The sequence below is a fragment of the Carassius auratus genome, unplaced genomic scaffold (assembly GCF_003368295.1).
Source record: "Carassius auratus strain Wakin unplaced genomic scaffold, ASM336829v1 scaf_tig00214205, whole genome shotgun sequence".
Taxonomy (NCBI): Eukaryota; Metazoa; Chordata; class Actinopteri; order Cypriniformes; family Cyprinidae; genus Carassius; species Carassius auratus.
In genome coordinates, this window is record NW_020527558.1 from 1,278,579 (window position 1) to 1,292,585 (window position 14,007).

Sequence of the window (14,007 nt, forward strand, 5' to 3'; positions counted from 1 at the left end):
AGATGACTGCACAGAAGTGAATATAGGAATGCAAAGCAAAACAGTATTAAACATTAGTAGTGCCATAAACATTTTGACAATGTGATGACATTTTTTTTTCCTGACAGAAATTTGATTGATACCATCACTTCATGCCAGTAAAGATTCTTTCTATTTGACTTGACATTGTTCAAAACAGGGTTCGGGGGTTGCTGTTCATCTGTACTCCAGAGTTATGGACTCACGCACGGTGTTTGTCTTATTATGGATGTTGCTGTTGTCCACCTCCACTGCAATCAAACTAGATGGAAATGGTTATGTTGACATTGTCATTGCAATCAGTTCAAAAGTACCACAGGATAACAGACTTGTTGATAAAATCAAGGTGAATACGTACTGTTTTGTCTATTTAATAAACTAGATGTACTTCAATGGTTTTTACATTTTCTTTAATATATTTTCAAATTTTATCTTTTCACTTCTTCTGACAGGAGATGGTCACTGAGGGGTCGTTTTACCTTTATGATGCATTGGATAGAAAGGTATATTTCAGAGAAGCTACAATACTAGTCCCACCTCATTGGAATGGTACAAACTTTACCAAAGCAAGAACAGAGTCCTTTGGAAAGGTACATAGAATAATGCCATTTTATCTTGCCTGCCAAATATTGTTAACAAATAAATGACTTCACTTGCATAGGATGCTTCTCAGACCAATTCTGTGTGAAATACAGGCCAAAATAAGAATTGATAATGCTAATCCATCTTACGGATATGAACCATACACTAATCAATATGGAGAATGTGGAGCTGAGGCAGAGTACATTCATTTCACTCCAGAATACCTCCTGAATGACACTTTAATTAAGCTTTATGGATCAAGAGGTGAATATTATTTATATTCCTTCAACACTTAGATATTTATCGTGAAATAGAAAAAAAAAAGTTGGAAAGGTCTATTAATTCAGTATTATGTTTGTTTTATAAGCAGTTTGCTTTTTTTGTTTGCAGGAAGGGTCTTTGTGCATGAATGGGCTCATCTGAGATGGGGCGTGTTTGACGAATGCAATGGAGAAAAGCCATTTTACCACTCTAATGGCCGTATTGAAGCTACAAGGTGATAACAAAAAGAAAGCATACGATTAAAAATCATATGATTTCCTTGGAAATGATCTCAACCACTGTTTCCTGCTTATATTTAGGTGTAGCAAAAACATTAAAGGTCAGTTTTATGAAGTTACTGCTGAAGGATCTGTTCAACAGTGCCACATTGATCCACAAACTTCACTACCTACCAAAGGGTGCAAGTTTTTTCTTGACAGAAATCAAATCATAAACAGCTCAATTATGTTCTTACCGGGTCTGGATGCCGTAAGTATTGATTGCACACAAGTCCCACATGAATACAGTAACAAATATCAGCAAACTATGAGTTGATTAATTACATGAGTTTTGTTCATGGTTTTATTCATGCAGATATTGTGGTCTGGATCAAATGGATCACTCAGGGCATGTCTAATCCATGTTCCTGTATGCAGTTGTAATTGTCTTTACCTTGTCAACCATGTCAACTTAACCAGAGCTCAAATTTCTGATTTGTAATGTATTTATTTATTTATTAATTTATTTATATAGATTAGTTTTTTTTTTTTAAGAAAGGTAAACATACAGTGGTGGCCAAACTTGTTAGAGCATTTGGCATATTTAGGAGGTTTCAGTTGTTTTTGTTGTATTGGGCATTAAATACATATAAAAACAAAAACCCCTAAAACCAAGTATTGCTGAAACTACAGTACATGTGACAGAAGGAATCTGATAGAACATTAAAAAATGATGGACTGGCCCCCTCAAAGTCTACACCTCAAACCCATCGTGCAAATTTGGGGCGAGTTGGAAAATAAACTGGACAGATCTATTATAGATTTAAAATAAAGGCTTTGGCTTGAGTTGTAGAAGGCATGGGATAACATTAGTGTTGAAGTTTGCAATAAATATATTGACACTATGCCAATGCCAGAGAGATGTGCTGCTGTATTTTCTGCAAAAGGTGGACATGCCAAATATTAAAGTTAAAAGTGGATAAAAACAGTATGACTCATTTCATTTGATATTTGTTGTGCTCAGACCTTCTGCATGTTTCATGAACATTATGGAATGAAATAATTTTCTGATCTGTCAGGTGTTCTAACAGTTTTGGTCGCAACTGTATATAGTGAGGAAAGACAAAATATTAAATGTCAGGGATGTAATTTACTGAGTAATCCACTATTTTGTTTGTCAAAATGTAAATTTTCAAGAGTCAGAACCAAATTACAGGGAAGTAAAAATGACTCCTTCTATCAAAACAACTGCACTGAACACAGTGCCATAAATATTATTTTCCCAAAGTTGATGTGCCTATAACTGTATGTATTAAATATATCTTAATGTGATTTTAGATTCTAGTTCCTAATATACTTTTATTCTGGTATCTTCATTTTCAAGGCCATATATCATTCAGTCTCAGAAATATGGGGACCTCAATAAGGCTCGATAATCAGATTGTTGAAAAATGCCTACTTTGAGAGGTCCAAAACCAAATGTTGTTCACTTTGCAAACAGCTGATACTTGTTTTATTTAAAGGGCTATGCATAAAAAATAAACAATGCTGAAACTAAAAATAGTCCTTCCTTCTATCAAGACAATTGCAGACAAAATACCTATTTGAGTGCCATAAATAGTATTTATCCACAATTTGCATGTCTGTAACTCAAAATATTAAAGATGTCTTAAAATCATTTAAGATTCTGGTTCCTAAGAAACGTTTTCTTTTGGAATCTTAATTTGTAAGGTATTTAGGCTTGATAAAAAGAAAAAAAAAGAAGTTACAGCATTTGGTTTAAGCCTACGCTTATTTATATCAATCACCACTAGTGTTGTTTTTGGTGGCCTGTTTTAATTTGAGTTTTAGTCCAGTCTTTGTGTGAAGCTGTCATTTTAGTTTTTATTAGTTTTAGTCATGTTCATACTATTTTTAGTCTATTCACGTTTTAGTGAGCATTTTAATCTTATTTTAGTCAGAATTATCCATGAAAATTGATGACATTTAGTACCTAGTAGTATAGATGAAAACAAAATTTTATTTCAGCCAAACCCATTTCAAATAAGGTTATCTTATTATATTATTGTTACCTTATAGACTCAAGAATGCATCCATTCCAGACACGGAAGACACTTTGATTTTAATTTACAACGTTTATTTTACCAACCAAACATGTTAGAAGTACATAAATCGGTCCCTTTCTCTGTGTCAGACTTAACTTTGTTTGTTGTCGTCTTCTAAATAATAGCGATTCATTACTTCTAAATATAGTCATTCATTCATCACGTAACAGCTAAACTTAAAGAAAATCTTGAGATAAATGAAGGGCAAACTAACAAAAAAAAATTATGAATACAAGAATGCAACAGAGGAAGTAACTTAAAAGTCCTCACACAAGACAGGGGAAAATGAGTCAGGAATATTAGAGGAAAGAGTGGAAAATTTAATTAACACATATTATGAGAGAAATTAAGTAAGAAAGTGTTATATAGATGGCAGCAGTATTGGGATAATGAGACTAAAGAGAGCAATACAAAGACAATTTTGGAAGAGGAAGAAGTATTGGAAGAAACAGGAAAAAGGAAAATAATCTCAAGATTAAGAATAGGGCATACAGGTCTGAACAAAATGCTTAATGTAATATCTAAACATCCAAGAGGATTCTGTGAGTCATATTGACAGAATGAAACTGTTGAACGTGATTATTAACTGTAGAAAGTATGATGAAGAGAGAAAGTGGTTACGATAAAAAGTATGGAGGGTAGAGTGAAAATAGTTAACATTAAAAATATATTAGATTCAGCAGCCTGATCTCACAATCAAAACGTACATATTTAGACGTTAATTAAAACTGTCCAATACGTATGTGCCTTTACGTATTTACAGTGTCATTTACATATTATCTGGACATTATTACAGGTTCGATACATATCGAAATTTACGTAAAACCAACCTCAAATACGTACAGATAAAACGTGTTCTCTGACCAGTCAGTTATCCATAGAAATTTGCTCATGAAGCTGCTTTTCGATGCGTATCGGATAAATTTTTTTAATATTTATGTATATTTTCCCTTTTTATAATTTTTTTCAAATAAATGTAAGATCCCTATACCTCACCCGAACCTAAACCTACCCATTTTATATAGAATGTTAAAAGAATAAAACATAATAAAACACAATTTTAGTAAAAATACTAAAACGTTATTTTGAGCCACTAACGTTAATCTTACACCTACCCCTAAAACTACCCATAACCATTTCTTAAAACTACATAACGTAAGTTAACTGTTATAAATAAACAAATAACAGACAAACAAACAGCGACACAGAGTCGAGTGGTTATAATGCAATCGTTAGCCTATTTTTTTACAAAAACTGTTTCTACGGGCCATAATGTAACATATAAGTTAATAGAGCCCTTTATACATTATCATGTATCTTTAGAAATAAATAATGGAAAAATGGAGTCTTTAAACGCCTCAGATGTAAAGTTATTCGCTGTCAAAGTGACACCAAAATGAATGGGAGTCAATGGGAATGCTAACGCAAGTGAAGTTCTGCTACAAGATGGCAGCACGCAGCCGACTTCAACTTCCGGTCGACTTCCTTGCCCCCTGCGCAGTACCGATTTCAAATGTCTATCAACTGAAACACGACATGTCGCAATCTGTGACGAATTATGTGAGAACCAATGAGAGTTCGATATCAGTGCCGTAAACCATGTCGTAACGTTCACGACGTAAGTCACAGGAATGGGTATTTTGAAATTATTTGAGATGCTTACCCTGTTTAATGCACTTTTATTTATAAAGAAAATCCTGTTTCCAGGTGACTGCATTTTGTCAAGAAAATGAGCACAATTATGAAGCTCCAAACATGCAAAATAAAAAATGTGGCAAAGCAACATGGACTGTAATATTTGAGGATTCTGTGGATAAAGACGTACTTCGTTCTCTGAAACCACTCCAGTCCCGTCCACCACCACCATCTTTCAAACTTGTGCAGCGAAAGCAACGGGTCGTTTGCCTCATCCTTGATGTCTCAGGAAGCATGGGAGTATGTGATAACAGACATTAACTTAGTCTAAAAAAAAGATGCTACCATAAAAACCTTTTCTTGTTACCAGTGCTAAAAAAAAAAGTTCTTCTTCTTTTTTCTCCCATTTTCTAGGGCTCTAGAATTCTTCAACTTCAACAGGCTGCCACACATTTCCTGCGGAACATCATTGAGGATCAAGCCAGTGTTGGAATTGTACAGTTTAGTACTATGGCTTCTACTCTGAGAAAATTGACTACTATTGACAGTGACACCACAAGAGAAAATCTGATCAAATTGTTGCCAAATGTAGCAGCTGGATCGACAAACATGTGCTTGGGCCTTAGTCAAGGCTTACAGGTGCTATATTAATTGTACTAGCATGGATTTTTATGTTTGTGATGTATGAAATATATAGAGATTATTCTATGCCACTCACATTTCACTGCTGGTTATATATGCTCTATATAATTGTGTATGTGACGAATAAAAATCTTGAATGTCAGTGATCCTTTATGTTTCAGGTACTTCGAGAGGACAATGGGGATGCATTAGGAGATGAAATCATCTTTCTGACAGATGGTCAGGCAACGGACAGAATTGCTGATTGTGTTCCATCTGCAATACAAAGCGGTGCCATTATACACACACTAGCTTTTGGCAATAGTGCATCTTATGTACTGACAGAAATGGCAAACAAAACTGGTAAGTGATATCACACAGTTAATAACTTACTGTAACAATCTCAGTGTAGTTTATTATTAAATGCAGTTTATTAATAAATGCAAAAATGTGCCATGTTGAAAACAGGGGGTAAATTTTTATCAACCAATGATAAGACCACATCTAACCAGTTAATGGATGCATTTGCTTCAATTACATTATCAACTGGAGATTACACAAACGAACCAGTTCAGGTTTGTCAAGTTTTCCCTTGCCCACAATACATTTATTACTCTGAGAGTGTAATTAATCATAGTCATTTTTTATCATTGCTTTAGCTAGAGAGTATTGGAGCAAGAACATCTGGTTGGTTCAATGGGACAGTATCAGTGGATCAGACCGTTGGGAACAAAACCAGCTTTGTAATAATCTATGAAATAAGTTTTCCTAATGTTTACATACAGTCACCAAGTGGCTCAGTCTATACTCAGACAAATATGAGTCATGATGGATTACAGAAAACAGTCACTTTAAAAATTTCAGGAACTGCAGAGGTATGATAACCCTTATGAACCATTTGTCTGTTATATTTATAGCTCAAACCATTAACATGTAGGCCTATTATTTTAACACAATAAAAGGCATCAAGAGTATTAGACAAACATTCAACAACAACTTCAAAATGAGAAGGATATTATTACTGATGATTCAGCTGATGCACTTACAGCAAACCCTTAATGATATGGTTTTACTCTTATGTTTGGTAGCATGGGGATTGGAAGTTCAGTATACAAACTGCAGTACTTCAGGCTTTGACGCTAACAGTAACAAGTCAAGCAACACAAGCTGATGTTCCTCCTATCATTGTCAAAACCCGCATGAATCAGAAGTTCTGTGATGGCACTAAACCCATGATAGTGTTTGCTGAGGTTAGTCAGAATTACAGGCCTGTAATAAATGCTGAAGTGTGGGCTACACTGGAGTCGGAAACTGGCTACATACATACATTACAACTGCTGGACAATGGAGCGGGTAAATTAACCTAAATAAAATATTAATGAAAAAAATAAATAAAGTGTAAGGTACTTTTTCAAACTTTTGCTAATAAGTCACAGAACCATCTTTTACAGGAGCTGATGCTTTTCAAGATGATGGAATCTATTCCAGATATTTCACACAGATGGTAAATGGGAGAAGCAGCCTGAAAGTAAGAGTGACGAATCAAGATGGAAAAACCAAATTTGGTGTCGTAGACGTACCTGGATGTGTGATAAATGGTAAACCCTGAGATCACATCTCATAGAAGATTTTAGCATTGTGATGGACAGGGCAGCTGCTAGCCAAATGGGTGCCCTAAGCAGATGTCTATTGTTGTGCCAACTCCCCAAATTATTATGGAAGAAAAAAAAACAAAAAAAAAAACACATACTATCGGGGTCAAAATAGAACGTTAAAAAAATATAAAAGTAAATCACTAAATAGTAATTAAATTGTATTATTTACATAATGCAGTTGTAGCTAGACAGTTGCCTGTGGCTATGATTTTACTACAATTGTCTAATTGATTTTATAATCTCAAGCATTCGAAAATGACACAAAATAAATTTTTACTTCAATAAAACCAAGCATAAGTTTTTGTAAGGGTTGTGATGTCCACACATTTTTGCTGAAGAAATTATAGAGGCTAGCATTTCTATCGCAAAAAAGGTGGCCAAGTGGATATTTGAATTAAATGTTTGGTCACTATTAAAAACAAGGATTTGATCATCCTGTAAATGTTACAACAGCAATTATCAGCCCTTTGTAGTGCATTCGTAGTTGTAGGCATTTGTAATAATAGCCTATGTGATGTACATAAATTGTTTATTTTGTGTTACATTACGCATTTTAACAGTGTTATTCAATGAAACCATACAATTATTATTAATTAACCAATCATTATTGCCTCATTATTGTTTGCATATAATGGATTTTATGGCATTTTAAAGGTTGTTGTTCGCTTAGGTCGGTTTTTAATACCACAAAAAATATTAAAGATATTTTTAATATTAAAAATATTAATATTTTGAAGAATCAAAGCCATGGTTAATAGTAGTTACAATTGCTACAATAACTTTTTTTTTTTTTTCGTAGTGAAATTATGGTTAATTTTCAGAATGGAACATGGAAACTTTAAGAGTTTAAGAGTTTTACCCCCAGTCCGACACCCCTGGCTACAGCTACATGAAAGTACTTAGAATTATATAAGTGTCTTTATTAAACAAGGAAACGCAAACAAATTATACCTATTTCGTTTTGAAGAGTTCGCAAAATCTGTGCACGATCTGTTAAATAAACAAAATTAGAAAAGCCTATTTAAATTTTAAAGAGTCAGTTACCCTATTTGTTATCACTGGAATTTCATGCAAGCAGGTAATTTCTGCTGCCGCTGCATACTGCTTTTAACAATTCGCTAATACAATCTGAATTCTATGATACTGCTGCTCCACTCCATGAAAGTACTATAATTGCTTTAAGCCCAACTGAATACACAAATAGTAAATTCCAGTTTTAGAGTGTCCTACTATTAGCTACATTGTACATGGGCTACTGATTGGAAATTATTATTTATCTTTAAACTATCCCTAAACATGACTTCAATAAAGAACTCTTCACTGTTGCTGATCCAAGGTAGCAAATGAAACAGAGATGTGGCCCCTTTAAGAGTGAGCGCTCCCTCTATTGAGTGCATTGCAATACGGAGTGTATAAGTGGGTATACTATTTTCTGTTGCTCATTAAGTTGTTATGGTTAAATAGGTAAGCTGTTGACAGTATGACATTTATGAAAGATGGTTATACGGTTCTGACCGTTTGCTATACTGCAGTTATATGAACAAGACATGCTTAGTAATTACTCCTCTCATGAATACCCTACCCTTAATTTTACAACTTGTATGTTTTCTAAAAAAATTAATTTAAAAATGTAAACCTGACCAATCCAATAATGCACTGAAATCAGAGTGAAGACCGTTTACTTGTCGAAGTTAGCTGTTAAGTTTCAGAGAAACTCTGAAAATGTGCTGCAAGAATCTCAAGTAAATGCTAGCCAACCATATAAATGCAACGGAATAAGCTCACTGGCTGCATATGCAGCATGAACCAATAAGATTGTGCCAAGTCATTTAACTCTCGGAATATCATCAGTTATGTTAACAACCCGTCAGCCTGCACCAATAGAGATTCATGACTGAACTAATATATATATATATATATATATATATATATATATATATATATATATATATATATACAAGATTGATATTGCTCTTATACATAGTTAATTCCTCAATTAAAACTTGACAGGCTATTGTGCCATCTTAAAGTGATCGTTCACCCAGGGATAGTTTTTTTTTTTTTTTTTTTTTTTTTTTTTTATGTTTTTGCTGTGATTCCCATCCACTTGCATTATATGACTGAGAGACAGAAAACTGTTTGTTTTAAAAATATCAGTTTCTGTTTTACTGAAGAAACAATGTCAACTACATATTGGATGCCCTGGTGGTAAGCAGATAAAAATAAAATGTCATTTTTGGGTGAACTATCCCTTTAAATTAGGTTCTGAAATATGCTCAAATTAAATGAAATATATAACAAAACTACGTTTATTTTCATATTAGATATTTAAAAATATATATTTAGAATATTTAGAATCAAAGTATGTCTCCATACCACAAACTCTTCATGTGGTTAGGGTTAGGGTTTGGGTTTGATAGCATTATGGGGTGTCCCAAATAAACACATTTTGTCAAGTGGACTTCAACAGAAATCCTGAGCTTAGTTTGCTTAGAGAGCAGTAAACACTACATAGGGAACATGTCAGTTGGAATGCAGCTTGTCAATCATAAACATTTGTTCCTGAATGAATCTGTTTCGAATTAAACATTTATGTTAATGATTCAGTTATTCACTCTTGAATATACTTTACTGGTGTAACCTGCAGAAAGAGTCAATGAATTAATTCACAAACTCAAACTAACTGTTGTATAAATGGTAATATGCGGTCGTCATGATTTTGCCAAGTACAACATGTTCCTGGATCAACATCTTTTGTTGATTCTGGATCAACATTATTATTAAAAATATAGATTTAACCCAATCCCTACCCCCAAACCTAACCCTACCCATTCGTAAAATCAGTCGGAAATTAGTGTAGAAGCACCTAACCCTGATTTTAAGCCTAAAACACATATTTCCTGAAAAGTTATATCTGAATTCTGATTGGTTGATTGGAATGTTGTTCAAGGATCAACAAGGATGTTGATCCAGGAACGTGTTGTACTTGGTGAAATCATGCTCACCGCATACTGTAACTACCTATAAAGTTGTGTGGAGAAAAACATAGTAATATTAATAATTATAATAATAATAATTACAATAAATTCAGGTGATTCCTCTAATTTCAATTGTAGTGCAGCTGAACCCTCCAAAGCCTCCTGTTTTTGAAGAACCACTTGAGGTTGTAAACTTCACCAGAACATCCACCGGAGAGAGTTTTGAGGTAACTCTTTCAGGCACAGCTCCACCAAATTTCCCTCCTAACAGAATCACAGATCTGAGTGCTGAGATCCAGGAGGACACTGTGCTTCTCAGCTGGACAGCTCCTGGTGAAGACCTCGACCAAGGGACAGGTAAATCATACAATTATACTAGTCTTTTAAGGGTTTTTCATTTGTTTAAGATCTTTGCTGACCAAATAAAAGTTGTTTTAAAGTTATATCATAACATAATTTACATTTAATTGTCTTGCACTGCATGTTTTTTATTATTATTATTATTTATTTATTTTTTTGGTATCGTTTAAGCTAAATCCTATGAGATCAGGTGGAGCTTTGATCTTAAAATGCTTCGATTCAACTTCAGCAATGGTTATTCAGTCAACACAACTGCTGTCACACCTCAGAAGGCTGGATCAGTTGAACAGCATTCATTCAATCTCAATATCACAATCCAAAATGGCACCACACTCTTCTTTGCAGTTAAGTCGGAGGACAAACAAAATGCGAAATCTGAAACCTCCAACATTGCTCAAGCTTCAAAAATCCCCCCTGCTCCGATATCTTCAGAAATATCAAACCCAATCATGATCTGGACAGTTCTTGTCATTTCTCTGTGTTTGGTAACTGTGGTATCATGTTTTATTATTGTTTTAGTCGTGTGTGCAGTGAAACGCAGAAAACGCTCTGCTCAGAGTGATATGGCATTAATTATCGCAAACGAAGGTCAAAACAATCGTTTTGCCTAATTTTACATAAGGGGTATACATATGTACATCCAGCAGCGTTAAAACAATCAATTCCATCAAACAGATTTTTTTTTTTTTTTTTTTTTTTTTTTTTTTTTTGCAGCATGTGTAATCTTGCACAGATTATTATGAAGGATTTCTGTTTTTCTCTTTAACGTAGGATTCTGTGGACTGACAATATATATTTTCATAATTATTCAGTTTGGTGTACAATTGTCCTCTATAATACAAAACAAGTACTGAACTGTCTGTGCCTCAATTATTGATTCTGCTTTCACGCACCCCTGGTGGAAGACGACCAGTTTCTAATTAGAAAACAGTAACATTTGTTGAGTTTGCTGAGTTCTGCTCCTGCGTGTGGTTGAATAACATTACATTGTGACCATGTTACCTGTAATATCTAGTGTTGATTTTCATAGTTAATTTTCTTTCTTTTCTTTTTCCAAATAAATAAATGAAACACTGAACATCAGAATGGGGAAGAAAGGATATTTAAGTGACTCTGAATGTGGAATGGGTTTTGGTGCCAGACTGGCTGGTCTGAGTATTTAAAAAATTGCTGATCTTCTGGGATTTTTATGCACAACCATCTCTAGTGTTTACAAATAATGGTCTGAAAAAGAGAAAATATCCAGTGAGCAGCAGTTGTGTGGACAAAAATGCCTTGTTGATGTCAGAGGTCAGAAAAGAATGACTTCAGAAACAAACACAATACAATCAAATGACGGTTTAAGGGTTTCTTGTCCTCTGTAAACTGTAATTTAAATCTGTGTTGGGTAATAAAAAAATAAATAAAAAATAAAAATTCCAAAATTGGAGTTTCCTGGTCTGATGAGCCTCGATTTCTACTTCAGCATTCAGATGGTAGGGTTAGAATTTTCTTAAAGAACATGAAAGCATGGATCCACCCTTCCTTGTCTAAACGGTTCAGCCTGCAGCTGGTGGTGAAATGGTGTGGGGGATATTTTTCTTGCCACACTTTGGGCCCCTTAGTACCAATTGAGCATCATTTAAACACCACAGCCTACCTGAGTATTGTTGCTGACCATGTCCGTCTACAGTGTACCCATCTTGTGATGGCTACTTCCAGCAGGATAATTCACCATGTCACAAAGCTCAAATCATCCCAGACTGGTTTCTTGAATATTACAATGAGTTCACTTTACTCAAATGTCCTCCAGTCACCAGATCTCAATCCAATAGAGCACCTTTGGGATTTGGTAGAACGGGAGATTTGCATCATGGATGTGCAATCGACAAATCTGCAGCAACTGTGTGATGCTATCATTTCAATATGGACCAAAATCTCTGACGAATGATGTGTGTGTGTGTATATATATAGCATCTCTCGGGGAACTCCTTCAAGACAGTTGGAATTTCACCATTTCAGGTGACTACCTCTTGAAGCTCATCAAGAGAATGCCAAGAGTGTGCAAAGCAGTAATCAAAGCAAAAAAGTGGCTACTTTGAAGAACCTAGAATATGACATATTTTCAGTTGTTTCACACTTTTTTGTTATGTATATAATACCATATATAATTCCACATGTGTTAATTCGTTGTTTTGATGCCTTCAGTGTGAATCTACAATTTTCATAGTCATGAAAATAAAGAAAACTCTTTGAATGAGAAGGTGTGTCCAAACTTTTGGTATGTACTGTATATATATATATATATATATATATATATATATATATATATATATATATATTAGTGCTGTCAATCGATTAAAAAAAATTAACTAATTAATCGCACAATTTTTTAAAATTAATCGCGATTAATCGCAATTAAAAGACTGAAACTTTTTGGATATGTAAATGTAAAATGTAAATAATTAATGTAAACTCAAGACAAAGAAACTATTTAAATTCAAAATATGATTGTTTATTGGAATTTTTGTTTAACTTGTAACAGATTTTCTCATGTAAACAACATACCTGCAATAAACCATCAATATCCTCCAAATTAACTGTTGGCTTGAAAGCCATATTTATTACAGAAATAAAAACACAGGCATGTAAGTACCATTTGAATTTCAAAACAATCAATGCCAATAAAAAACAAAAATGATTTCCATGTTGAATTCTAAGTGGACTGCAAAAAAATTCCAAAGTATAGTCATTGCCAGTGCTTTAAGTTGGCCGGTACTCACCGGTACTCAGTACTGCCACTTCCAAATATAGCTCTTGAGCATACCGCCACCTCTCCTTGCGCCCAGAACGTGCTTTTAGCGTACCGGTACGCTCATTTGGACATCTGTTTTAATAGAGGTTTTAATCTTTTTGCCGATTTTCAGAGCGCCCTTCACAATGCAAGCTTCCTAATTCATCCCACCCAGAGCAGAAACTATATTACCCATTCACCCTTAAGTTATACAAGTGAATAGCGCATGTGTCGCTTTTCCCACTGTTAAGTGTCAACAACTCAACGTGGCCGGAGAAGGTGTGTGAAACTCGTTGTGAGTTATACTAAAGCAAAATCTTGAGTATTTATTGTCTGATAAACATTAAAAACTGTCTGTGGAGGTTGAGTCGTCCTGCAGCCCCCGCTGGCTGTTCATTGGCTGCAGCATCTTTTTTCTAAGTTCTAAAAAAATACCGTAGACGGCAAGGCACGAATTTAGATATTCATTTATCTAATAAATCTATAGCCTATGCACAAAGAGAATATGATCTTTTTGTCCCCTTTTTGTTTTAAAGCTTGATGAAGAGAGAGAGCGCAAGTTGCTGCAGCTGAGGAGGACAGTGATGCACGCGTACAGGAGTGATTGACAGTTCGCGGCACTGTGTACAAAAAATACTCCGCTACACAATTATTTCCTTATTTTCGTTTAAGCTTATTAACGTTAGCGTTACAGAAAGGTCTGATTTACGCACTGTTACAGTCATTGTTTTTTTTTTTTTAAACAATGACATTTGAGTTCATGATTTTAATGTTGCTGTTTCTTGTGGCAGACTGAATGAA

General features: G+C 34.4%; 1 protein-coding gene across 1 annotated transcript; it reads left to right on the plus strand.

Annotated features, from left to right (window-relative positions):
- The first annotated feature begins 187 nt into the window (after window positions 1-187).
- Window positions 188-11,104, plus strand: LOC113091507 (calcium-activated chloride channel regulator 1-like). Its single transcript, XM_026257077.1, has 14 exons — window positions 188-364; window positions 471-608; window positions 714-864; window positions 991-1,096; window positions 1,182-1,350; window positions 4,892-5,119; window positions 5,234-5,458; window positions 5,623-5,803; window positions 5,909-6,015; window positions 6,100-6,315; window positions 6,529-6,793; window positions 6,892-7,039; window positions 10,207-10,430; window positions 10,605-11,104. Exons 1-14 carry the CDS (start codon window positions 215-217, stop codon window positions 11,042-11,044), a joined length of 2,748 nt encoding a protein of 915 aa, XP_026112862.1. The 5' UTR covers window positions 188-214; the 3' UTR covers window positions 11,045-11,104.
- The last annotated feature ends 2,903 nt before the right edge of the window (window positions 11,105-14,007 follow it).